Here is a 27,005-nt window from a genome sequence, read left to right on the forward strand (position 1 = left end):
CTCAGGGCCACCGCATATATTCATATATAAACATATATAACCACTTTTTTTACATTAGTAATTCCTTTTGTGCATAATTTTATATTATTGTTAATAATAAATTAATTAAAGCAACAAAACAACCTGAAGAGCCGGTTCAGAGCCGAAAGACCCGGCTCTTTTTAGTGAGCCGAACCGAAAGAGCCGGATCTCTAAAAGGAGCCGGAAATCCCATCACTACTGCCGTGGTATGTTTATAATGGGATTTCTGCTCCTGAACCTCTGCGCACAGCGTCTGCAAATCTGTACGATTTACGACTTGCAGGCTGTACGAAGTCACTTTCATCTTTACGCAGGACTGTAAGCTGTCGTCTGTGAGGCGTGAGCGGGGTTTGTTTTTAACATAGTTCACGGTGGAGAACAGCTGCTGACATAATGTGGATCCGAAGATCCATATTGGCCTACCTGGGGTCGAAAGTCTCGATAAATGCACGGCGTTTCAGCGGGTACACCGGGTTCCGCAAGTGTGACGCTTATTTTGAGCGATGAAAAAATAATAGAATATAATTTTATTTTTATATTTCCATATCACAATTATCTTCCAATTTAGAACTACAAGTTAAAAAAAGAACTAACATCAATAAAATACACTCCAGCTAAATAGTTCTAATTTATTTTCTCAAACCACACGGAGCCACTATAAGGACTAAAGAGCCGCATGAGGCTCCGGAGCCGCAGGTTGCCGACCCCTGCCTTAACCCAATGATGCAATCATTGACCTCATGACCCTACATAAACAGGAGGTACTGGGGCGGCCCTTCCCATATACCTGTCTTAAATATAGGACCTGAATAAAAAACATGGACAAACATGGTAAGTATAACCAAAACAAAATAAAGACACATAATTTAACCGGACATTTGCCTGTGAACAGAAGAAAATTCAAATGATTAGTAGTGTTTGCTTTAAAAAACATACGCATGGATGTAATGGATGTAACTACTGCTACCACAAACAAACCCGGGATAGTGTGTGTTAAGCAAAGTTACACCAGCAATGTCTAAATTAAAGCATTATGGGTGACTGTAAAATAACAAGAAAATAAATCATCAGTATGGTTAAGTAAAGGACTTCATGGTAACCACTTTGTCACACAGTTTTCCATCAAATGTTTTAAGTCTGTTTCTGTCCTGCTCAGCTCTGTGCAGCTTGAAGTGGTTTATCCTTTATATACCTGAGTTGTGAGTTGATTCATGGTGTGGTTTGGTTAGCCTAGCTTAGCATGATGGCTGTAAACAGGGTGAGCAGCTAGCTTGTCTCTGTCCACAGTCAAAGATAAAGAGCACCTCTTTGATTATCCATAATTGACATCTTCAGCTGGTTCACGCTCTGCAGAATAAAACATTTAAATTACTGCAGATGATTTTTTAATGCAGCTTCATGAAGAGATTATTTTAATAAACCACAGCAGCTTTTTACAGTTTTCTCATTTTCACACCTCTGCTGTGAAACACAGACTGACCACAGAGCTGCATCTTCTTCTAATGCAGACTGACACACTTCACCACAGAGCAGGAAGCAAACATGTTCTCACAGCATGAACACTATTATTAGACAAACCAGAACACCCTGCAGTCTCATCAGCTTCAGACTTCAGACTGTAGTTAAACTAAAATCTAATTTTTCAACATGTCAAGTCTCAGAAAATAATAATAGATTATTTCAGATTTAGAATGAGGCCTGAAAAAAAATTAAATGTTGGAGTCACATGAAAATGAAAAGCCAAAGGGTAATTTTTAAATAAAAGCAGTGAACAAGTTCTTCATGTAATTAACATTCACTTTGAATGAACTGATGGTTTGTTTTTAGAGTTTATTGAAATGCTTTTCCAGATGATATCTCCACGTTCCTTTCTGTGTTTAAATGAGCAGCTCTGTGTTGAAACAGCTGCAGCTGAAGTGTTTTCTTTCTATCAGAAACAGGATGCTGGACGACTGCAGAGCTGTTAGCTTCAACCACATACCACAAACACACAGTCCAGCTCACAGTGAACAACACTCAGTAAGTACAGAGTTAAACACACATGTGACCACGCTTATTTAAATGTAATGTTTTACTATTACAATCCACATTTATACATTGCTGATCAATTCAATTTTATTTACACAGCGCCAAATCAGACCAACAGTTGCCTCAAGCATTCATGCCATCCCTCACTCTGTAATGTCCTGATAATCCATCTTATCAGAGACAGAACGATCTTCATGAAGATCAAGATCATACTAAACTCAGTCTGAAATGTTTGAAGAGAAAATGTGTTCATCATTATTCTGATGATGCACATTTTCATGTTTCTTGTTTGAACAATATTTTCATTCCTAGTTCCCACAATATAAAGATTCACAAAAATTCAATGAAAAGCAAATCTAACCACTCAGCAGACATGTTGAGTATCAGAATCTGCTTGGTCTGACTGGCTGTGGATGATGTGATAGCTTGATAATATTGTACACGACATGAGTGATGATGTCATCTTTTCCAGCTTCTTCTTGATCTGCTGAAATTATCCAAAATGAACAATAATATAAATTAAATATCTAAACAGAGATTACATTTAACAAAGTTGTTACTATGATCATAATGAATGTGAACTTTATTCTACTAAACAAACTCAGACATGAAAGATCAGGAAGTCTGAGTCTCACCTTCAGGTTTCCTGTGAACACATCGTCTCACCAGCAGAACCAGTAACACCAGTAGAACCACAACACAGACTGATCCAACACATGACAATGCAGGAAGAAGATAGGAACCAGGAGGAGAGGTGGATGAAGGTGGAGGTGTGGATGTAGGTGGAGGTGTGGTGGTGTCTTCCCCTAAAATAAAGCAAACTCAGTCATTAAGTTGTCGTCACATTGTGAATGTTGAAAGCTGCAGAAACACAGACAGGTGAGTGTGTCACCTGTGACAGTGATCCAGCTGGATGGAGACTCTCCATGACCGCTGATGTCACACTTGTAGAGGCCTTCATCAGACCTGGAAACATGCTGGATGGTCATGTGACCTGTAGGCTGCTTCCTGATGAGGGAGCCATCTTTATAGAAAGCAGCTGGGAGGTTGGAGGGAGTGGTCTTTGTTTTACAGAGCAGAGTGACGTCATCTCCCTCCATCACAGGGAGGACAGGACTCTGCAGGATCACTGATCCACCTCAACACAGAGACAAACTACAGCATTTCATCCATTTACACACAGCTTCATCAACACTAACTCCACACACTCAGCTTACCAGTGACTGTCAGGTTAACCATGTTACTGATGGGACCCTCTCTGGACTCACACCAGTAAACTCCACTGTCCACTTGGAAAACATCGATGTTACAGGAAGAACCAGCTGCTTCTCCCCACCCATCTCCACACTGAGTCCTCTGTCCTTTGCTTGTGTTTCTCCTCAGAGTCCATCCAGCAGAGCTGTCGTCCTCCTCACAGCTCAGAGACACAAAGTCTCCTTTAAAGAACTGAGAGCTGCTGGGACTCACAGTCAGACGAGCTGTGAGGGTTACAATGAAAAACTGATGATCTGTTAAACTTTACATTGTGAAACATGAACCCAATCAGGTCATATCAGTGAGCATTTCTCAGGTTTAAACTGTGACAGAAGAAGGTTACTGACCTTGGTTTGTTGTGCAGCTCAGCAGTGAGGTCAGAACTAAAGAGAAATGACACTCAGGTTGATTTCAGGTGAACATAAAGAACAACTCCACACAAACTCATCTCTCTGATATATCTGCTCATTTTGTATTTGATGCAACATGCTTCAATACATTTGGTTACTCAATCCATCCTGATGAAACATTCATCTGATTTAGGATAGAGGGACAGCTGGAGATAATCACTGATGTTATATAGAGAGATGTAAGCTCATCAGTCCATCACAGATTTAGGCAGTTTAGAATCACCAGTAAACCAAACATGTCTTTGGACTGTGGAGGAAACTTACACAGATCACTATGTAGTTTTTAATGTAATTTACAAACCTTTGTGTTTTATCTTCAAAAGTTGATTCTGTTCATCTGGACGTAGCGTTTTGTGGGAGAAACGTTTCGTCACTCATCCAAGTGACTTCTTCAGTCTCAGCTGACTGCAGGTTTCCCCAAACTTATAAACAGTACATTTGCATAATGACTGAAACCAGCCCACTGAAGGAACAATGGGCTGGGAGGTCAGTTCCTTGATCATAATTATGCAAATTTTCATGACCACTGATCAACAACCTCTGATCAATGGTCATGAGTACCATTCACAGAGAGTTGGGGAGTGGGTGCAATCACAGCATTGTAAGATGGTGACAGATGTACCCTTAGGCCCCCTGCTCGATTCAGAGATGGTCTTTCCCTTTTCACGTAAATGGCCTCCTTGACGCTGTCTTATTATCATTTCAGAGCATGTAAAACTTTCCAGAAAAATTTGTTTCTAACTGACATAAATGTATCCAGACAGTTTAAACTCCTCAGTATGAAAACGGCTCTTAAATTGATCATTATAATTATGAGCACTGACTACACTGTGATTACACAGAAAATATTCTTCTTCAGACCTGCAGTTGGTCCTCGTGGTGTTTGAACTTGAATTCAGCCTGATTTGTTTTTCATGTCTTCTCCTCCATCATCAGTTATCAGGAGAGCAGACAGTCAAAGTACAAGAATTCAAACAAACACAGAGATTCTACTTACAGAGCAGACACAGCACAGATGTTTCCTTCATCGTCCTTCTCACTCATTTGAGCTTTTTTTCATTTCTCTCACTGACACCAAGTAAAGCCCGCCCTCTTCCTCTGAGCACCAGCTTTCTATTGGTTCAAATACAGAGGTGGGGACCTGAAGTTTACTTGGTATAAAGAAAAAAAAACACTCTGTAATATCTTGTTTTTTCAGTTGTCAAGTATTCAGTCTGCTCTCAGTGATCTGTAGTTTGGTTGATGAACAAATCCATGTCCATGTAGTGGACGTCCCCCTCAGTGAGAGAGGCAGATATGAGCTGAAACACAGGAATCAAACCAGGGACGCTGCTGTTATGGAGCTGAACTGGAACCATTCAGACACTGAGGCCCTCTGAACACATTTTAATTACAGCTGTGCAGAGACACACTGATGACTGACTGGAACACTATGATTCACATTTTACATTCACACCATCCTCACACATGGTTTATATTTGGCCACTAGAGGGAGATGTTGGACTTTAAACACTAACATGGATACAAGAATTTTATCAATGATGATAGTGCAGGAATATCAAACGGAGCATCCGCATCTCCTAAATAAATAATAAACTTAACATTCAACCTCAAAATTTCTTGTTGCTTTTTTTCTTTCATCATCACAATGAATTCTTTAAATATGTGATGTATTCAAATGTTAGTCAGTTGGTTAAAGTAAAAGTAAAAACATATATTTATTTTAATTGAAATAACTTTTAAATCCTGTTGAAGCATTGAAGCAGCTTCCAGTTTTTAGATTTAATGTATGCTAACAGTGACACTAAGGTAACATTACTAGAGTTTTGAGTTAAGAGGGCAGTAGTCTAAACAGAGAGGGCCAGACTTCCCTCATCCAGGAATCTCTCCAGTGAGTCCTGCATCAGCCCTGGAGCCTTTTCCCACAAGGATTTCCCCCAAACACCCCACCCAGAAGTCATCATAGTAAGATGTCAAAACCACCTTAATTGGCTTCTTTTAATGTGAATAAGCAGTGGCTTTGCTCCAGATCCATATTAAATGACCGAGATCCTCACCTTATCTCTCAGGTAGAACCAAGCCAATCTTTGAAGGAAAGTCATTTCTGCTGCTTGGATATGTGACTTTATTCTTTCAAGAATTACAATCACCAGCTTTGTTCTTACACTCAGCTTCCCCTTCAGCACAACAGACTCCAATATGTCTGTCAGTGAAATGTAGTGCTCCACTTTCCTGTCACTCATAAACAACATCCTGAGATACTTAAACTCCACCACGTGGGGCAGAAACTCGTCACAGCGTTAGACGTGGTGATTTGTATTCCCGCCACTTCACACTTTGCTGTGACTGTTTCAGATAATGACTGACTGCAACACTATGTTCACATTTTACATTAACACCATCCTCACACATGTTTATATGGTCACATGGTCCCACTAGAGGGAGATGTTGGACTTTACTAACATGGTTACAAGCAAATCATCAGTGATGCTTAAATGACACATTTGATATAAAATAAAGAATAATGTTGAACACTAGTATGTGTATGTGTTTATTGAACTGTCAGTATATACTGGCTTCATTTATATAAGAGTAAAATAAGAAAGGCCATGAAACAGACTGTTTAGGGTACTTCCTGATAATGTTGAAACACTTCTGAAACAAACTGAAGAATATAACATTTACAGAAAATATTTATATATATATATATATATATATATATATATATATATATATATATATATATATATAAATATATATATATATATATATATATATATATATATATATATAAATATACACAGCAAATTGAAAAGTGTTAAATTTTTTGGTGTTAATAGTCTCCTTGCAAAAGTAGAGTTAATTTTACTCTAAGCAGAGTCACATTCTTTTAATGTAACTCTGAGGTGTAAAATGATAGTAGTTAAAATCGAGTGTTAAAAATGAGTGTTTCTCTGTCAAATCTGGAGGTGTTACAATGGAAACATTAACTCTTGACCTCTTAACTCTGAACTCCCACAGGGGCTATGACACCAACAGAGTAAATTCACAGACTCCGCCCCCAGCACGGCTCCAATCGAAGCTGAAGTGAAGCCGTTTCAGAACATTTTGTTCTACATATTTGAGTTGTTTGCCATGCTTGGTAAGTCATTTTTTCAAAGATTGTTTCAATTATTATCATGAGCTTTTACTTCTGTGGCTCTTTGGAGTTGAGACAAAGCTGTGTGAAAGGCATTAGCCATGTTGCTCGCTGATAGCATAACATTCTTTTTTAGCTAGCTGAAAGGTATTGTTTGCGGGCAAATACCACAGCCTTGAAAAAAAGCTTGCATGTGAATTTTCAGACTTTTGGTCAAATACACCTAAAACAATGTCTAGAATGTGAAATGTTGGTATAATGGTGCTACTTGAAGCCTGAAAACGATCGCCCATAAAAAAAAACAAAAAAAAAAACCGAGCAAACAGCAGTAGCTGACATCCTGACTGGGTTCTACGTTAGCATAGATCCCTCCAGAGTTTTGTGCACACGGTTTTGGTAAAAATGAAAAAGGTTGAGGTTTTACATTTAGTTCAGTATTACCTGTTGCCTGTGTCTTTGTCTTTTGGGAAAATACTTTACACAAGTAATGGCTCAAAGAGGATTTTTTTTTTTTTTTACCGTGCTGCAATTGTTTACTGGATTATTTGTGCCATTAATTAGTGTCAACTAATTTTTATTCAATCTCCACACAGGATATGCTTGTGAAGATGGAATATGGGGGTGAGCAGAAGTGCGTTGAGGTTCCACAAAGGGATGAATGAAGGACATGCATATTGTATTGAACTTGAAATTGAAAAGGACTGCGCTCTTCTGGACAGAGATCTCCGATGTTGTTCCCGGGATCTGCTGGAGCCACTCGCCTAGCTTGGGAGTCACTGCACCTAGTGCTCCGATTACCACGGGGACCACCGTTACCTTCACCCTCCACATCCTCTCGAGCTCTTCTCTGAGCCCTTGGTATTTCTCCAGCTTCTCGTGTTCCTTCTTCCTGATATTGCTGCTAGGCGAGTGGCTCCAGCAGATCCCGGGAACAACATCGGAGATCTCTGTCCAGAAGAGCGCAGTCCTGGGAACAGCTAAGATACTGCGCAGGACCCTCAAGCTCCCAGGCCTCTGGTAGAGGACCCGAGCTTGAAGGATAAACCGCCCGCAGGGGCGTGCTGGGTGTTTTTTTTAAATATTTAATAAACATAATCAGCATTAAAAATACTAATATAAAATATACTAATCTTTTTCCATATTTCATCTTGACAGGTGCTAGTACTGGCTGCAGTCAGATTTTTTGTTTAATTCTGGTTTCTTCCTGATGATCTTACTTTCTAGATTTCATCTGAAAAAGGCCTCAATTTTGTTTTAGAACAGTGCAGAATAACTAATTATAAATGTACTCATCTTTTTTATCCATGTTTCATCTATGTGTGCATGAGTTCTTTAAGATGACAGGGCTCTAGACTAACTTTTTGACATGGGCGCACCGGTACGCCTAACTTTAAAAATTTAGGCGTACCGGCACAAAAGTTAGGCGCACTCAAATTTTTCAACCGCATCGCTTAACACCGCAGTTTTACATGTGCACTTTCTTTGGGGGGGGGGGGGGGGGGGGAGTCCATACAGACAATATTAATTTCTAAATTATTAACTAACAAACTTGTGCTTAAAGTGCTTTGTCAATATTGTAGAAAATGTTAAAAACTTAATCATCATCTCGGCTCCTCTGACGACCTGTTTGCTGCTGTCTGCTGCTGAAAGGCCGTGGGGAGAGGGGACACTTGGGCAGTGCATTTACTGCAGCATATAATGTGTTTTCTGGATACACTGTGCTTTTTCAGCATTCAAATATTGATGGCACCGTGTCAGAGCACTGGCTATGAATTTCAGACAGATCAGGCCTTAACTTAACAAAAAAGTTATCAATAGTTCTTTTCATCTTTTCTTATTACCCACAGCTACAGTACATCCACTTCTCTCAGGCCTAGGCTGCTCACTAGGGCTGAGTATCATCACTGATTTCTATAATCCATTCAATTCCGGTTCTCAAAGTCCTGATTTGATTCAATTTAGCCTCAGACAGTCAGAAATATTATAATTCTGATCATTTATCAGTACTGATACACATGAGACTTCATCAGAATTGTGAAAATCACAGCAGATGCCTTTGTGTGAAAGTAACTGAGAATAAAACACAGGAAAACATGAAGGAGATTTTCCTGGTCTGGCTTTTTATAGCAGATAACCTTAAAAATATTCTGCAATTTTTCATAATTTTAAGAAGTTTAAATTTCTTCAGTATTGAACAGCAGAAATTAGGCTTTCTTGTCCGAGGTCATTTAAGTGAAAAAAGAAAAAGCGCTGTAAACAACGCTAGACTGGTGGGTAATAAGCGAATGAATAATGCAGAAAACAGATTTGAGACGGGAAACTGTTCCTGAAGTACAGAGAGAGAGAGAGCTGTGCAGGAAGTGTGATTTTTATCGTGGTGGAAGCAAAACAGCAAAAGTCAGAGGGAATTCATGACGACATTGATCAAATGTGAAGCGCAGTTTGCTGCTTCTTTTGCTGCAGGCTCGGTGAATTTTGGTTGGAGAGAGGCAAAACCTGCAGCTCAGAATCAGCGCAAAAAGACGTAAACACAGCGCGGACCCGAAGAATCGCTAAGCTCCGACAGCGTGTCCGTGTTCGGGCCGTCGGGTGAGAAAGCCGAGAAAGACGAAGCTGATTCTGATGTGTTGGGTCCGCTCCGTGTTTAGGTCTTTGTGTGGAATCCGTTAATGAATTGATATCGCTTTATTCAAGCTTATCACCTCTCTCTTCCACCTGCACTTTCAACTGGACCACGGCCAATCAGAGAGGTCCCGCCCCTGACTATCTCTGATTGGTTTAGTCCACGATAGGGGCATAATGTGTGTCTGTTGTTGACCACACGGAGAGTTACAGAGATTTTTTTTTGTTACCGGAACAGTTGGTCGCACAGGTGCGACCAAATATTTATTTTGTCGCACCACTGAAAAATTTGGTCGCATTTGCGACCAAATTGGTCGCACTCTAGAGCCCTGGATGATCAAGTTTTCTGTTCAGTTTGAGTCTAAGTTTATTCCTGGTTCCATCTGTTTCATCACTGGATGTTTGTTCAGTTTACAGACCTGCTCAGTTGTTGATATTCAATTCAATTCAATTTTATTTATATAGCGCCAAATCACAACAACAGTCGCCTCAAGGTGCTCATATTGTACCCATGCTCAGTCTGTGAAGGTTCTCAGTCATCCAGGTCATCGTAGTCTAAGGAGCTTGGAAAGAAAAGCGTCTGAACTAAGTTGCTTGAAGACGTCCAAAGAAGTCCAGACGCTTTTCTTTCAGAGCTCCTTAGACAGCCCATGCTCAGATAAAGTCTGAAATCTGTGGTGTGTAGAAAACAACAGACACAGTTTGTTTATCTTTTAGAGATTATGTTTATATGGATATGAACAGAATATGTTCTGGTCAGGCAGACACATTACAGAAGAAAGCATGCTTTTTTTTAGCACAGAAGCTAGCTTGCCTAGAAAGTGTATTGTGAAATATGAATGTTTAATCACAACAAAGTACAAATCAACTTGTAGCTCTTCTCATTAACATGGCAGAAATTTAACACAATTGTTCCATATTGTGGGCACAAAGATGTTAATGCACAAAACTGTGTACAGTGTTGTGCTCAATAACACACCTCTTACTTATATCTCATGAACAGCCAGGGTTTCAGCTCTGTCATTTACCTCCTAACATTGAGAGGTGGCGCTACTGAGCTGACATAGAGCTTAGGTTTTAATAATGTCAGGCTAAATGTATAAATGTTCACGCTGTTACATTCAAGGTGAGATCTGCACAGACTCAAACAGCATGTCAGAAAATGTTTACAGCCACAGGAAGCAAAGAAAAACCTTGTAGAGTAACACGTGTAAAACTTTATCGATAAACAAATGTGTATACAAAAATAATTAATAAATAATCTTGACGTGTTTAAACTGAAGAGTCTCCTTCATGGAGGAACAAGTTAAGGCTTCATAGATCAGAGGAAACATGTGACTCTGCAGCTCCATGTAACACATTTCTCTTTGGTTTCATAATAATATCAGATTATTCAGTCACTCAGTTCTAGCTGATAAATGGACCCTGAGCACTTTGTGTTGTGTTTGTGTTGTCAGTCAGTGTCTGTAATTATTGTGTAACATCTAAACACGAGGATCAGTCTGTGAGTCTGACCTCACAAACAGCTGAACCTGAAGATGAGACAAACTCACTGATTCTGATATTGTGACAGAGACGATTCATCACTGTGAACAAACTTATTTCTGTTGAAACTGAATGTTTTCTGTTGAATATCACTGATCAGACTTCCTGAATGTTCCACATATAAAAAAGGCAAAAGTGTAAATAATACTGTTTAAGAATCAAACCTAACCTGAAAGATAAAACAACCTAATAGCTAATACTGTTGCAAACAAAGCAAACAAAAAACAAACAAACCAGTATAATAACTTAACTACACTGACAGCTGACTGATGTCTGTCCTCTGGATGTTCAATAACACTACCGAAAGTCAGGATCAGCAGGAGACTCTGATTTCAGCTGCTAAAAAAAAAAAAAACCTGAGACGTTTCAAACAGGCTTCATTTCAGCAGGAGGATGGTACGGATCCTGAGTCTTTGTTTTTACATGTTTTCTGTAGATCAAAAATCCAGCAGCAGCAACAACAACAACAAGCAGAGCAAAAACTATCAGACCAACGATCAGTCCAACAGGTCCATTCTTCTTCCCTCCAGCCTCTGTGTCTCCTCCTGTCTGACCTGCAGGTGAGAAACAGGTGTGAGGTGTCAGCTGTCAGATAGGTGATGATGAAGAACAGAACAGAATCCATTTCCTCTTCAAACTGCTGTCAGACATTATCTACTGCAGTGTTTCCACTGTGCCGTGGGAAATTATTTAATTGTAATTAATTGGTCCAAAAAATACAATTTAATAATTATTACAAGTAATAAAATCATTGTTGTTCACCTGTGCGTTCAATGCAGTGACTGGTAGAGTAATTACTCTTTCATGTCAGTGGGTAGCGCAATATCACCTTGTTATGTTAAGACAAAAGAGTTAGTGATGCGCGCGGTACAAGATGCAAGATGTACAACAAAGATGGATAAATATTCGAAAAGAAAAACTGCGGACTCCGAACTGGGCCCTGGACAAAATTCTAATCCAGAAGAGCCGAGTACCAGCTGTAGTCAAAAGAAAGAAAAAATGGTGAGCTCGAGGCAATACAGCAAAAGTTATCTTTTGTTTGGATTCACTTTCACTGGAGATCCGTTATGTTTGGTGTGTGGAGAAAAGCTCTCAAACAGTGCTATACTCCTAAGCAAGCTTAAGTGCCATCTCCACATCAAACAGCCCTCACTTCAAAACAAGAACACAGACTATTTTGTTCTTCTGTGTGAACACGCTGAGAAACAGGTAACTTTAATTAGAAAAAACACAAAGGTGTCTGAAAGATCTCTCAAAGCTAGCTACTTGTAGGCTGAACTTATAGCCAAATCCCAAAAAACCACACACCGTAGCAGAGACATTAATATTATCTGCCTCCAAAGCCATTGTGAATGAGATGCTCAGCCCTGATGCAGTTAAAGAAATAACCAAAGTCCCGCTCACAGATAACAGAATTGCCAGACATATTCATGACATGTCTGCAGACATCGAAAGTGTGGTTTTGGAGAAGATACGCTTCAGTGGGAAGTTTCCATTCCAACTTGAGTCTACGGACATTAGTGGACTCTTAGTCTTGGTTCTTGGCCAACGTGCGTTTTGTGGATGGAGACTCCATCAGAGAAAACGTTCTATTTTGCAAGGCACTGCCAGAAAAAACAACAGGAGAGGACATTTTTCAGGTTTCATCCAAATATCTTGAACAAGAGGACTTGAGTGGGAAAACTGCACGAGTGTCTGCACTGATGGAGCAGCAGCCATGGTCTGGCGCACCAAAGGTGTCGTTAGCAGAGTGAAAGCGATACACCCAGATGTTATTGTTACGCACTGTTTTCTGCACCGTGAGGCGCTCGTTGCCAAGACTTTACCAGCAGACTTTACCAGAGCAGAGCATACAGCCTCTGATGGTTGTCACACGAGAAAAGTAGCGGCCTGCGTGTATGAGCTGCGAGAAGAGCTAAAAGTGTTTTTGAGTGAGGAGAGGTACAATGATGCAAAGCTGCTTGCAAGTGATGAGTGGTGTGCAAGGCTGGCTTACATGGCAGATATATTTCAGCATTTGAATGAACTAAACACATGAATGCAAGGAGGAGATGAAAACCTGCTCACAAGCACAGATAAAATAAATGGATTAAGTTCAAAGGTGAATCTCTGGCAACAACATCTGGAAAATGGTAAACATTTGAAAACGCTTGAGGAGAAGTTGTCCATTTATTTCCCCTCAGTCTCCACTGAATGCCTTGACTGGGTAAGGGACCCACACAGCTCAGCAGCAGTTTTCAGAAAGGAGGAGCAGGAGGAACTAACTGAACTGAGACAAGGCCGTGGTTTAAAGCTGAGCTTTGCTGATCTATCTTTGGACACTTTTTGGTTGACTGCTGCCAAGGAGTTCCCCATTCTGGCAAACAGAGCCATTTTGACATTGCTCCCATTTTCCACAACATATGTGAGCATAGAGCTGGGCGATATATCGAGTTTTTAAAACATATCGATATATTTTTATACGAGATATAAGATGTGACAATATCCTTTATATCGATATAGTCTATGTTACGTTATAATTATAGTTGTGGAGCCGCAAGTTTGCCTCTCTTTCGTCCACTTTTGTCTCTACGCAACGTTACTCCGCCTCGCCTTCACTGAAGACAACTCCCCCTCCTCCCCCATCGCTTCACGTGCAGGCAGCGACAAGACGGACACGGCAAATCTCCGTTAACGAGTTACTGCGCATCGCCCCATGCGTGGGGCTGGACGGCGTCAACGTGCTAACGAGCTAAACATGCTAACGAGCTAACAGCGCTAACCCTAAAATCCTTTCATTCTCTCAAAAGTTGATAGCGCGCCTTATGTATGAATTCTGGTTGTGCTTGATGGCCGCGAACCGATTTTATGTGGTACACGGCGCTCAGCAATCTGTCAAAAATGTTTGAGTACGACTTTGGTAAGCTACGGAGCTGCACCGCTTGATAGATTGTCGGCGCATTACGGCTACCGAGGAGCTTCGCGGAGTGATACGTACTGTGCATCAACGTAATATTACCGTACTGTGTGTGTATAAGGACCATAAATGGCACCTGTAAGAGACGTGGTTATGAAGCGGATTTCAAACTCCAGGCTGTCAGTCACACAGTAAAACTCGGGAACAGAGCAGCTGTGAAATCTGTCTTTGTTATTACGCTCAGCGTCTTTTAGTTTACATTTTGACTGCACAATTGTGAGCTCTTTGTTTAGCACAAAAACAACCTTGTTTTCTTTTATTTATGGAGCATTATTATTTAATGAATTCTCATAATTTAATTTTGAGTAATTTTTCATGTACATCTGTGCTGTATGTTAATAAAAGTGCCTGTGTGACATCTGGGACACAGCTTTGACTAAGAACTCTCTTTTTGTTCTTACTTTATGGCTTAAAAAAAAAAATCGAGATATATATCTTATATCGCCATCCAGCTAAAAAATATCGCGATATGAATTTTGGGTCATATCGCCCAGCCCTATGTGAGCAAAGCTTTTCGAACATGGCTGCTATAAAAACTAAAAACAGAGAGAGATTAAGAGCTGTTGATGAAGAGCTTTGTGTATGCCTTTCTTCAATTCACACACAACGCGCTCTGTTTAGACCAGACCAAACAGTGCTGTTTGATTGATGGCCCTTAGCATAAAGACTTGTCTCGGACTTTGTTTCCCAATTTTGCTTTTTATAAAGTTATTTGTTCTTTTCATATGGCCTAATAATGATCCTTATTGCTGTGTTAGAGAGGAGCGGTGCTTCAAAGGATAGTTGCAGATTTCTGTCAGAATCTGCAGATTATACAGTACAAATAAAATGTTCACATTGTCTTCCCAACAGTTTCACTGACATCTACACTGGATGCCCAGGAAGCGTTCGCGATGTCTTCTCCGGCGCTGATAATTGGCGTATGTTTTGTGTCAGCGACATGACCGTTCAAACCGCAGTCGCTTTCTAAAACATTGGATATGTATCGGAGTCAGTACCACATACGAAAGTGACCCAGATCGGATTTGTAAATATCGGATTTGTGCCGTTCACACTGTCACACCATGATCGCATATGGGTCGCATAGGGTCAAAAAAGTCAGATTTGATGAGCTTTTGCCTGCAGTGATAATGATAATAGTTATAGTTGTTTGTGTATGTTTAAGCTAAAGTTATGCCTCAGTACTAGGGCTGGGCGATATGACCCAAAATTCATATCTCGATATTTTTTAGCTGGATGGCAATATAAGATATATATCTCGATATTTTTTTAAAGCCATAAGGTAAGACCAAAAAGAGAGTTCTTAGTGTTAAGGTTCAAAATATTGGGGATGGAGACAAGAGAAAAAAACCACAATAACAACACTGGTCCGGCCGGGTTGAGTCAAACGATGATTTAATGATCACACACGTGGGAGATGGACACTGATGCAGACAGCCTCAAAATCTCAAAATGGTGGAGCATTGCTCAAACTTTTATAACCTCTGGTGCCTCCACCTTATCATAAAAAGCCTAAACATTCACATGCTCTCTCTCACACAGCGCCTAAGCTACGACCTTGGCTCCCTGTTTATCTGCTCCTGCTGAAATGGGGCAGAAAACTCCAGCCCACTCTATTCTCTTCTACTCAGACAAATTAGACAATAACCTTCTGCGAACAGTATTTCTTATAACTCAGCAATATAATGCATCATAAAACAATATCATTCATTCACAACAAGTCAGCAATTTAATGTAATGCAAATCAGTTTAACTAATGCAATAGTTATCAGCTTCTTCTAATTCAGGAGAATAATGCAAACTAAAACTACATAATAATTCACAATCTTTAATTAGGGGTATAACATGGCATAAAATAATATCACAATTTTACATTAGTCACACTGTGTCCCAGATGTCACAAAGGCACTTTTATTAACATACAACGTGAATGCAAGATGGCGCCGAGTATGGCAGCCTCGTCGCGAGCTCCCCCAAGCAACGGCTTTCTTCTGTGTTTAATTTTACTTTTCCTTTATTTTTTTCACGAGCAGCACTTGTCTCCTTGTGTACGACCGACAAACCTTACTGGACATAAAAGACGGTCTTTCTTATAACTTTCCGGAGTTCAAGTTTTGCAACACGGACGCTCCATTTGCAGACCCCCCATTCATCTCACCTGAGACGCCTTTGTTCTCTGTCCCTGGAGGCCGCAAACGCTGACGCAGAGGGAGAAGATCTGGCGTTCTGGTTCGACTGAGACGGCGCACTTACAGACCACCGTTACCCAGTTTATTACTGGCTAATGTGCAGTCTCTGGAGAACAAGCTGTGCGAGCTTCGGGCACGGATCTCATTCCAGCGAGAGATGCGGGACTGCTGCGTGATCTGCCTCACAGAAACCTGCCTATCGGACAAGGTACCGGACTCCGCAATACAACTGCCGGGGTTCTCTGTGCACCGCGCAGACAGGTCACAGGATCTTACTGGGAAAAGCAGAGGCGGTGGTGTATGTCTCATGATCAACAACAGCTGGTGTGATTATGCGAACGTGTACCCGGTCAAATCCTTCTGCTCACCGGACCTGGAGTACCTGATGATTAAGTGCCGGCCATTCTGGCTACCGAGGGAATTTACAGCAGTGATTATTACGGCTGTTTACATTCCCCCACAAGCAGACACTGACCGTGCACTCAGGGAACTGTACAGCGCGATCAGCAGCGAGGAAACCGCACACCCAGAGGCAGCGTTTATCACAGCCGGAGACTTTAATAAGGGAAACCTGAAGAAAGTCTCACCAAAACTCCATCAACACATTCTTTTTAACACACGTGGAAACCGGCTACTCGACCACTGCTACACCTCTTTCCGGGATGCGTACAAAGCCCTCCCCCGCGCCCCATTCGGCCAATCAGATCACTGCTCCATCCTGCTCCTGCCCGCCTACAGGCAGAAGCTGAAACAGGAAGCTCCAACCCGGAGGGCGGTGCACTGTTGGACGGACCAATCGGAGTCCGCGCTGCGGGACTGTTTTGATCACGCGGACTGGGAAATGTTTCACGTGGCTGCTAGGGACATTGATGAATACACAGACTCAGTCTGTGGATTTATCAGGAAATGCGTGGAAGATGTCGTCCCATCCAGAACAGTTAAATCCTTCCCAAATCAAAATCCCTGGATTAACGGAGATGTTCGCGCGGCACGGAACACCGCCTTTGCCTCCGCGAACACATCGGACTACAAACACGCACATTACCAACTCCGGAAGACGATCAAAGCAGCCAAACGTGAGTACAGGGACAGGGTGGAGCAACAGTTTGACAACCCTCGGAGTATGTGGCAGGGACTAAACACGATCGCAGACTTTAGAGGGAAAACCAGCACACCGCAGACCACGGCCTCTCTGTGTGAGGATCTAAACGTATTCTATGCTAGATTCGACACAGCGAACACCATGAGACCGGACAGTGTGCGCACCGCGGATGACGTCAGTGCGCACACTGTGTCTGAGGAGGATGTGCGGAAGTGCTTCAGGAAGGTGAACGCGCGCAAAGCTACTGGTCCGGACGGGATTCCCGGCCGCGTCCTCAGGTCATGCGCGGCTCAGCTGGCTGGAGTGTTCACACACATCTTCAACCTTTCCCTCTCTCTGTCTGTAGTCCCAGCCTGCTTCAAAATGGCCACCATCGTCCCTGTACCCAAATCCTCCACCATCTCCTCATTGAACGACTGGCGACCTGTAGCCCTGACCCCCATCGTGAGCAAATGCTTCGAGAAGCTGGTCAGGGACTTCATCCGCTCTGCACTACCCGACTCACTGGACCCTCTACAGTTCGCATACCGCCACAACAGGTCCACTGATGATGCCATAGCCCTGACACTACACACTGCCCTGTCACACCTGGAGAAGAGAGACACGTATGTGAGAATGCTGTTTGTAGATTACAGCTCAGCATTCAATACCATCGTTCCCTCGAAGCTGGACAGGAAACTGCAGGATCTAGGACTGAGCAGCTCCCTCTGCAGCTGGATCCTTAGCTTCCTGTCTGACAGACGCCAAGTGGTCAGACTGGGCAGCATCACCTCATCCCCCGTCACACTGAACACTGGTGCTCCACAGGGGTGTGTACTGAGCCCTCTCCTGTACTCACTCTACACCTACGACTGCACAGCCACTAACAACTCCAACATCATTGTGAAGTTTGCGGACGACACTACAGTGGTGGGTCTTATCACCAACGATGATGAGACGGCTTACAGGGAGGAGGTCAGCGCCCTGACCCACTGGTGTCAAGACAACCATCTCACCCTCAACGTCGCAAAGACAAAGGAGTTGATAGTGGACTTCCGGAGGTGCAGAGAAGTACACACCCCCATCACCATCAACGGCGCTGCTGTGGAGAGAGTGAGCAGCTTCCGGTTCCTTGGTGTACATCTGGCTGAGGATCTTACGTGGTCAGTACACACAAACAAAACAGTGAAGAAGGCGCAGCAGCGCCTCTTCTTTCTCAGGAGACTGAAAAGATTCGGCATGAGCCCCCGCATCCTCAGGACCTTCTATCACTGTGCCATTGAGAGCATCCTCACTGGATGCATCACCACCTGGTATGGCAACAGCACCGCCTACAACTGCAAAGCTCTCCAGCGAGTAGTGCGGTGCTCTGAACGGATAATTGGAGGTGAGCTTCCCTCCCTCCAAGACATCTACAGGAAGCGCTGCCTGAGGAAAGCGGGGAGGATCATCAAGGACTCCAGTCAGCCCAGCCATAAACTGTTCAGACTGCTTCCATCAGGAAGGAGGTTCTGCAGCATCCGGTCCCGTACCAGCAGACTGAGAGACAGCTTTTTCCATCAGGCCATCAGACTGCTGAACACGTCATAGACACCTCAGCTTCACTACTGGAACTTCAACATTATGCACTCCACACTGTATATAAATGCCACTTGTTTTGCACATATTCAACTCTGTATATTTTTATATATTTTATTTATTATTTTTTTACCATTTAATTTGTAAAAATGTGTATACACACACACACACACACACACACACACGTAGGATAATATTTAGTATACACATTCAGAAATGCATACACTATTATTAGGGGTGCAACGATATTCGTATCGATATTGAACCGTTCGATACAGTGCTTTCGGTCCGGTACGCATATGTATCGAACAATACAACATTTGTAATTTATTTTATCAACTTTCCTTCTGACGATGCTGTCTGTGTTGAGCGCTCAGTGAATCTGCGTTCGACTACTCCGCCTAGGCTCGAGAGTGCAGCCTAGGCGGAGTAGTCGAACGCAGATTCACTGAGCGCTCAACACAGACAGCATCGTCAGAAGGAAGAGCGCAGGGCAAGCTAGCGAGACAGAAGTGGACCTCCCCCACTCTCATTCAGATCTGGCGTTTGGAATTATTTTGGTTTTCATGTGACGTATGACCCTGAAGGTAAGCGCGTCATGGACTAAAGTAAAACAGTATGTTGGATGTGCCACGCAATGCTCACTTACATGGGTGGGAACTAGTGTGTTAGCGCAGTTAGCTCGTTAACGTGTTGGCCGTCTAGCCCCATGCACGGGGCGATCGGCGGTAGCTCGTTAACGGAGATTTGCCGTGTTGTGGCGTTAAGGTCATTTCAACGAGATTAACCTGAAAGCACTAGTGGGAACACAACGAATATGACTGCACATTTACACCGACATCATCCTAGTGCAAAGACAAGTGGAAGCAGAAAAAAAACAAGCAAGCACGCATGCTACAAACTTTAGCCGAGTCATTTAGACAGCTGTTAGCACATGATTCTCCTTATGGAGACCTGATATGTTTAATATGCTGCTGAGAATAAACCCCAGAAGAAGTGGATAGTATAGCTTTTATTTTGGAAAAAGACATTTCTCTGTAATAAACTCTCTTTTCCAAAGATGAGTGATTCCTCAATCAGATACAGGGCTCGCAATATCGCTAGCCCGACGTCCCGGGGCTAGCAATTTTTTCAGTCGGGCTACCAAAATCTATCTCTTCCCTGCCCGTCGGGCTATTGTAGGAAGGAAAAATATATGTCAATGCTTTTGCATTCTTTCAGAAATGTAGCTGGGTAATTATGTCATTGGGTGAGCCACTGTCAATATGTGACCTATTGAAATCGCGTTTGAATTTGCGCTTGTTTTTTTGCTTTCACTTTGCAATCGCGCGAACTGTGTATAGAGAGCGACAGCACTGATCTGTGAGTGATGAAAATTTGTGCACCAATTCCTCTGACATCGTCTTATTAATCGTTAGCTTACTATGCAAACATGACAAGTGAAATCTCCCGCAGCAAGCTTAAACATGTGAGAGGTTGATCGCGCAGAGAATGAGTGAGTGTGTAAAAGCAGCAGGATATATATTTGACTACGATGACCTGGATGACTGAGAACCTTCACAGACAGATATATATTTTAGTTCTGCTGAGCCAAATAAGACAGGTCAGGGTGAAGAAGTGACAGCCAAAGAAAAGCTTACCACAAAACGGAGAAGTTATGACAAATCAGACTATAAGGCAAAAAGAAAGTGCAGCTTTATGGTTTCATGGACAAAAGAATTTCTGTGGCTGCAATATGACGAGCTAAATAACCAGGGCTGCACATAAGTGGTCCGCAGGTGCGCATTCGCTGTCAAAATAAAAAACACGCACAAGGGTTAGGGTTAAATTTAAAAACTGTATTTTTGAGTTAAAATATATATTTATAATTTTAATAAATGACAAATTAAAAATGCATGAACATTTTTTTTGTATCGAAAAAATATCGAACCGTGACACCAAAGTATCGAACCGAACCGAACCGTGAATTTTGTGTATCGTTGCACCCCTAACTATTATATATTGTACATATATTTATTCGTTTCAGGTTGGCCATTCTTGTATTTTCCTCGTTTGTGTTGTTGTGTTTTGCACATCTCTGTTGCTTGTGGGGCTCGCACACAAGAATTTCACTCGCATGTGCTGTGCCAGTGTGCCTGCACATGTGATGTGACAATAAAAGTGATTTGATTTGATTTGATTTGATTTGACGTAGATGTACATGAAAAAAACTACTCAAAAATAAATTATGAGAATTTATTAAATAATAATGCTCCATAAATAAAAGAAAACTACGTTGTTTTTGTGCATAACAAAGAGCTCGCAATTGTGCAGTCAAAATGTAAACTAAAAGACGCTGAGCACAATAACAAAGATTTCACAGCTGCTCTGTTCCCAAGTTCGTGACTGATAGCCTGGAGTTTGAAATCCGCTTCATAACCGTGTCTCTGAACAGGTGCCATTTATGGTCCTTATACACACACAACACGGTAATATTACGTTGAAGCACAGTACGTATCACTCCGCGAGGCTGCTCGGTAGCCGTAATGCTTCGACAATCCATCAAGCGGTGCAGCTCCGTAGCTGACCAAAGTCGTACCAAAACATTTTTGACAGATTGCTGAGCGCCGTGTTCCACATAAAATCGGTTCGCGGTCATCAAGCACAACCAGAATTCATACATAAGGCGCGCTATCAACTTTTGAGAAAATGAAAGGATTTCAGGCCGTGCATGGCTTTAGCGTGGTTAGCTCGTTAGCGTGGTTAGCTCGTTAACACGTTGACACCGTCCAGCCCCACGCACGGGGCGATGCGCAGTAACTCGTTAACGGAGATTTGCCGTGTCCATCTTGTCGCTTCCTGCAGGTGAAGCGATGGCGGAGTTGTGTTCAGTGAAGGAGAGGCGAGGCCGAGTAACGCTGCGTAAAGACGAAAGTGGATGAAAGAGAGGCAAACTTGTGGCTCCACAACTATAATTATAACGTAACATAGACTATATCGATATAAACGATATTGTCACATCTTATATCTCGTATAAAAATATATCGATATTTTTAAAAAACTCAATATATCGCCCAGCCCTACTCAGTACACTGCTACCACGTTAGTAGGTTTATTTAATTAATTAGCACTAAGTTAATACCAGTGGCCAGAATCTCCCCCAATGACTATATCCCGAGGTTAAAGGATTTTTCTGTTGTTTATTGTATAGTTTAGCTGTTGTTAGCTTGCCACATGCTTGCCTTAGTACTAGCAACTGGGAAGATATGTGCTATTTAGCCAACTTCTGGTCTTACGGCGACCCCTTGCGGACATTGTAAAATATTGATGTGTCTGAGTAGATGATGTGTTCTGATTGTTGCTTAGTTATCTTTGACCCTGCTAATTATAGTATTACCTGTTTCTGTTTCCAGACAACCATGCTTATAGTCACCGATACTGCATCTGCCACAATTATAAGTGCATATCTGGCTGTATCACAGTTGGATTTATCCTGGCAAGCCCTGCTGTAACCAGTTCTTCTGTGAAGCTTCATTAAAGACGGTGAACTAAACTGCTGCAGTCTTTCTGACCGAAGACTTAGGCCAGACTTGTATACCCAGCACTTCCAGTATATATATATTCTACATGTACTGTATTAGTCTACAATGTGTCATTTTGGAGCAAGTTTGGTTGGTGGTGTGCCACAGGATATTTTTAATCTATAAAATGAGCTGCGACTCAAAAAAGGTAGAAAAACACATTATCTACTGCACTCTGATCACACACACACTCAACTCTACTCACTCACCTGGAGGAACAACAATCAGGTTGGTGCTGTTGATGAGCTCCAAACCTGTCTGGAGAACACGACACTCGTATGTTCCAGTGTCATTAGTCGTCACATTCTTCAGAATCAAAGACACGTCTCCATCCTTCATCCGTCTGTCCTGCAGATCCACCCGGTTCTGAAAAGATGGATGCTGGTCATATGGAACAAAATCCTTATTCCGGTACAAAAGGACATATTCATCTCCCAGGTCAGCTCTGCTCCATTTTACGGCTCTGATGGTTTTGTTGTTTGGAGCTCGACATGGCAGAGTGACGTTCTCCTGTCCAACCTCAGCTGTGATGATTTTCTGGTCTGAAAGAGGAAACAACACAGAGCAGAGAGGTTAAAGGTCAAAGTATAACTTTTAACTTCTACAACAGCCAATCCCAGTGAGGGGGGCGCATGCACACACACGCTGATAATAAGTGAACATAATGTGTGAGAGTCATTATAAGACACTGTGAGTCTCTGCATGCTGCCTTTATGGAGCTACAGCTGTTTGTATACACTGAACACAAAGCTTTGTAGCTGCATACTGACTCCTGACACTACAACACATCACACTGACACACACATTACACTTCTTTGCCAGACCGTTCAGGCCCTCCCAGGCCCATGCTGCCATCACACAAGTATTGGAGTCATTATTACTAGTTACATTACTTCTCTGTTACTCTATTACATGGCATGTCTGCCTGAAATCTGTGGTCATCAAGTCCTTTGAGAGACTCGTGTTGAGCCACCTGAAGGACATCAGAGCCTCTGATAGAACGTAGGATGCATCAGTATGGGATTGCAGTAAATCCTGCATCACCTCGACCAACCTGGGACATGCGCCAGTATCCTATACCCAACAAAGTCATCCCAGACATCCTGCAGCAGAAGTTCACCCAACTTACTCTACCTGTCAGAGGACTACCAGCTTCCTCAAGATTCAAGATTCAAGATTCACATCAGGCACACAGGCCATCAACAGTGGGCTTCACCAGAGGTGTGTTCTCTTGCCACTGGTCTTCTCTCTCTACACTAATGACTGCACCTCAGGAGAAGCATCTGTGAAACTCCTGAAGTTTGCAGATGACACCACTGTCACTGGTCTGACTGGGAACAATCAAGTTCTCCTAAAAACAGTAGGTGGACCAGTTGCTTCCAGTCAAAGACTGTCAACACTCCACCTTCCAGCCTTTCAACAACTGTGAATCACTTCAGATTACCAGGATCCACCTTTTCAGAGGAACTAGTCCTTACACATATAAACCATTTTTCATTAGTACCTAGTTGGATCAGCTCAACACTGTATGACTCAGCTCGACTCTTTTTCCATTACAATTGAGAACAGCTTAATAAACAATCATATGATCCTATGAGCAAGCACTGTGGTGACAGTGGGAAGGAAAAACTCCATTTTAACACGAAGAAACATCCAGCAGAACCAGGCTCAGGGAGGGGAACACATGTGCTGACCAAGGGGTGGAAGACAGGAATAATTGAGATATATGGACGGTTGGCAATTGGCCTATAATGAGCAAAGACAGCTGAGTCAGGAAGTTGCGTTTTTGAAGTAAAGGTTTACCAACTACCAGTTTGAAGGCCTGTGGCACATAGCTGATTATTACAGACAGGTTGATCGTGTTTAAGATTGAAACATTAATTCATGGTAAAAGTCATTAACCAGGTACTAAAAAGTGCCCGTTATCAGGTACTACCACCCAATGGAAAACTAAAAACCATGCTGAGCCGACTACAGTAGGTAGAAATGGGGAAAAAAAAAGGCTAATAGGCTATTAAAGAGAAGGCCCAGCAGAGGTTGTTTTCCTGTGGTAACTCAGGAATTGCAGCGTCTCACAGTAAAATGCAAAAGCGTTTCAAAAAGAAGAGATTAATGCGGCAGCAAATCATTCGTACACTTCCTGTATCGCTAAATTAGTTCACGGACATTCCCGTCAGAATGCGTCATAGAGCAATTTTAGTGGCTACAACTTAACACGCTGCACATATAAGATGGTTTCTCCCAGCAGATAGTTTATATTTCACTTTAATGTGCTGCGTGTAAAAGAATCAGTGAACACTGGCGCTTCCTGCTGTTTTTAAACCGAAACTCTGAACCAGGAAATGTGTCCAGCATCTGTTAACGAGCTGATCTAGAGACAGACACCTTCATGAAAACACTGGAGTTAAATTCAACATAACTCGTTAAGCCATTATTGAAAAAGATGCTCTAAGTTGTGGCATCTGAAGGTGCCACCGGGGATGCCAGTAACCGAGTCAGTCTTTCATCATATTTATCTCAGAATAAAGTACCGGCCAGTTTAAACAGCAGCTTTACAACATGTTTGACTTTATAATAACTAAATTTAACCTGCACAGACGAAGGCAACCAGACAAGTCCAAAACGCAATATATATTTTGTCAGCCATCACAGTTGGGGTAACGGGAAACAAGGTTTGATCAAACGCTTCCGCATTATGTGTTGTGATGCGTTTCATTGCACTCGGAAGGCTGAGTAAGACCCTTGCCACTCGCTCGCACTGTGAAGGTTTTACTACTTTGCAAGCTAGAGCCATTCATTGATGAGTAGCAGAGCGGTGCAATGCTAGCCTTGTTGCAGGTAAAACCATGACTGCAGGTTGTTCATGTTAGAGTTTGGTCAGTGCTCTGTGCACGGATTATTTAGCAAGTCTAAAATACACCACAGTGGGGAACAGATTTAAAAGATTTAGTTTTATTACAGGTACATTCCCCGCCTCCATCTTGGATTGTTGACTTGAGCTTCATGAAGCTGCTCTGACTTTCCCCGTTTGAAATACAGACTGAGGACGTGATCAATCTGAAAATTCCGACTGAGATCTGCTCCTCCAGCTACTCCATTTCTTCTTCGTCTAATTTGTCTTCTTCTTTGTGATGTTGTTGTTGGCCAATCAGCTTACAGTACCAATGGTACTTTAGCGTTACCTACTGGAGTGACTGGAGAATAGCAGGAGGAAAATTTGTACGGTAAAAAACCCAAAACGAAACAGAATTATATAAAAACAACTGAAAAACAAAACTGCCAGTCCTACCAAGAGGTTTGACACACCATTCCATTTATTATATTTTCTTTATCTTTACTACTTACCTAATACAAACAGACATCAAATATATGAAGCAAGAGATATGGAATTATGTGGCAAAGAATAAGAGAGAATAAGAACTCTAAATATGTTTTATATTTTAGATTACACTAAGTAGCCACCTTTTGCTTTGCAGAGAAATTTCAGTCTGCCTTTAAGCCACGGCACAGCACTGAAACGGCCTTGCTTAGAGTTCTCAATGACCTATTTGTAAGCACTGACTCTGGACGCTCTGTGGTCCTGGTTTTATTGGACCTTTCCTCTGCTTTTGATATGGTTGATCATAACATTCTTCTACTAAGACTTGAGCATACTGTGGGTATAAGAGGCACTGCCCTCAACTGGTTTAAATCTTATCTTGCTGACAGGTCTTTTTCGGTTAATTTGGGCAACTTCTCATCTTCCTCGGTAGCTGTACGCTGTGGTGTGCCGCAAGGATCTGTATTAGGCCCTATTCTCTTTTCACTATATCTGCTCCCTCTTGGAGCAATATTTGAGAAGTATAATATTGCCTTTCATTGCTATGCTGATGATATACAGATTTATTTTGAGATTACCGACAATCTTGCTATGTCTTTTCACTATTTTCTTGAATGCATGCGTGAGGTTAAAGGTTGGTTCAAGAGTAATTCTCTTGTCCTGAACGAAAAGAAAACGGAGATCGTGGTGTTTGATAGTAAAATCCCCCGCGACCAACTGTGTGCTGCTCTGATGCCTTTTGCTAGCTCTCCCTCTGACTATGTCAGTAATTTGGGCATACTACTGGATAGCTCGCTTAAATTTGACAAGCAAGTGTCTGCTGTTGCGAGGTCTAGTTTTAATCAGCTGCGCCTCGTTTCTAAGGCTAAGCGCTATATTCTGCACATTGATCTGGAAAAACTCATTCACGCATTCGTGACTTCCAGGTTGGACTACTGCAACTCTCTTTACATTGGCCTTTCCTCCACCCTTCCCGTTAGATTTCAGACTGTCCAGAATGCGGCGGCACACCTTTTGACAGGAAGCAGGAAGTTTTCTTCCATCACTCCTGTTCTTGCTGGCTTGCACTGGCTTCCAATTAAATACCGTATTCAATTTAAAATATTAGTTTTCACCTACAAAACCATTAATAACTTGGCGCCGAGCTACCTCAATGAGCTTCTCAGGTTACACACTCCTGTCAGAGCACTTAGCTCTGCTACCCAAATTCTTCTGGAGCAACCTCGTTCTCGGCTGAAGTCTCGCGGTGACCGCGCGTTTGCTGTAGCTGCCCCGGTCTTATGGAACAACCTTCCTGTCGCTA

The 27,005-nt window shown here is 42.2% G+C and overlaps 2 protein-coding genes across 2 annotated transcripts; both read right to left on the reverse strand.

The window, feature by feature from the left end:
- Positions 1–2,878: 2,878 nt before the first annotated feature.
- On the reverse strand, positions 2,879–5,182 carry LOC146713043 (low affinity immunoglobulin gamma Fc region receptor II-like). The gene is made up of 4 exons (XM_085437359.1): positions 5,170–5,182; positions 3,267–3,527; positions 2,942–3,187; positions 2,879–2,910 (listed from the first exon to the last, which is right to left on the reverse strand). The coding sequence occupies exons 1-4, from the start codon at positions 5,180–5,182 to the stop codon at positions 2,879–2,881; spliced, it is 552 nt and encodes a 183-aa protein (XP_085293485.1).
- A 5,116-nt stretch (positions 5,183–10,298) lies between these two features.
- Positions 10,299–25,069, reverse strand: LOC146713044 (butyrophilin-like protein 2). Its single transcript, XM_085452417.1, has 3 exons — positions 24,973–25,069; positions 22,593–22,925; positions 10,299–11,573 (listed from the first exon to the last, which is right to left on the reverse strand). The coding sequence occupies exons 1-3, from the start codon at positions 25,028–25,030 to the stop codon at positions 11,386–11,388; spliced, it is 579 nt and encodes a 192-aa protein (XP_085308543.1). The 5' UTR covers positions 25,031–25,069; the 3' UTR covers positions 10,299–11,385.
- Positions 25,070–27,005: the final 1,936 nt, after the last annotated feature.

This window comes from Copadichromis virginalis, linkage group LG3, assembly GCF_057382275.1.
Source record: "Copadichromis virginalis isolate Kocher_CV1m ecotype Utaka linkage group LG3, C_Virginalis_male_GT1.1, whole genome shotgun sequence".
NCBI classification, from domain to species: domain Eukaryota; kingdom Metazoa; phylum Chordata; class Actinopteri; order Cichliformes; family Cichlidae; genus Copadichromis; species Copadichromis virginalis.

Bases quoted from the DNA above. Each gene is read 5' to 3' on its own strand.
- LOC146713043 (XM_085437359.1), bottom strand. The intron at 3,188-3,266 runs GTAAGCTGAGTG...CTCTGTGTTGAG, and splicing joins GGTTAACCTGACAGTCACTG to GTGGATCAGTGATCCTGCAG. The intron at 2,911-2,941 runs GTGACACACTCA...GTGTTTCTGCAG, and splicing joins CAGCTGGATCACTGTCACAG to CTTTCAACATTCACAATGTG.
- LOC146713044 (XM_085452417.1), bottom strand. From the start codon at position 25,030: ATGGCTGACAAAATATATATTGCGTTTTGGACTTGTCTGGTTGCCTTC. The intron at 22,926-24,972 runs GTTAAATTTAGT...TTCCTCTTTCAG, and splicing joins GGTTGCCTTCGTCTGTGCAG to ACCAGAAAATCATCACAGCT. The intron at 11,574-22,592 runs GTGAGTGAGTAG...TCTCACCTGCAG, and splicing joins CCTGATTGTTGTTCCTCCAG to GTCAGACAGGAGGAGACACA.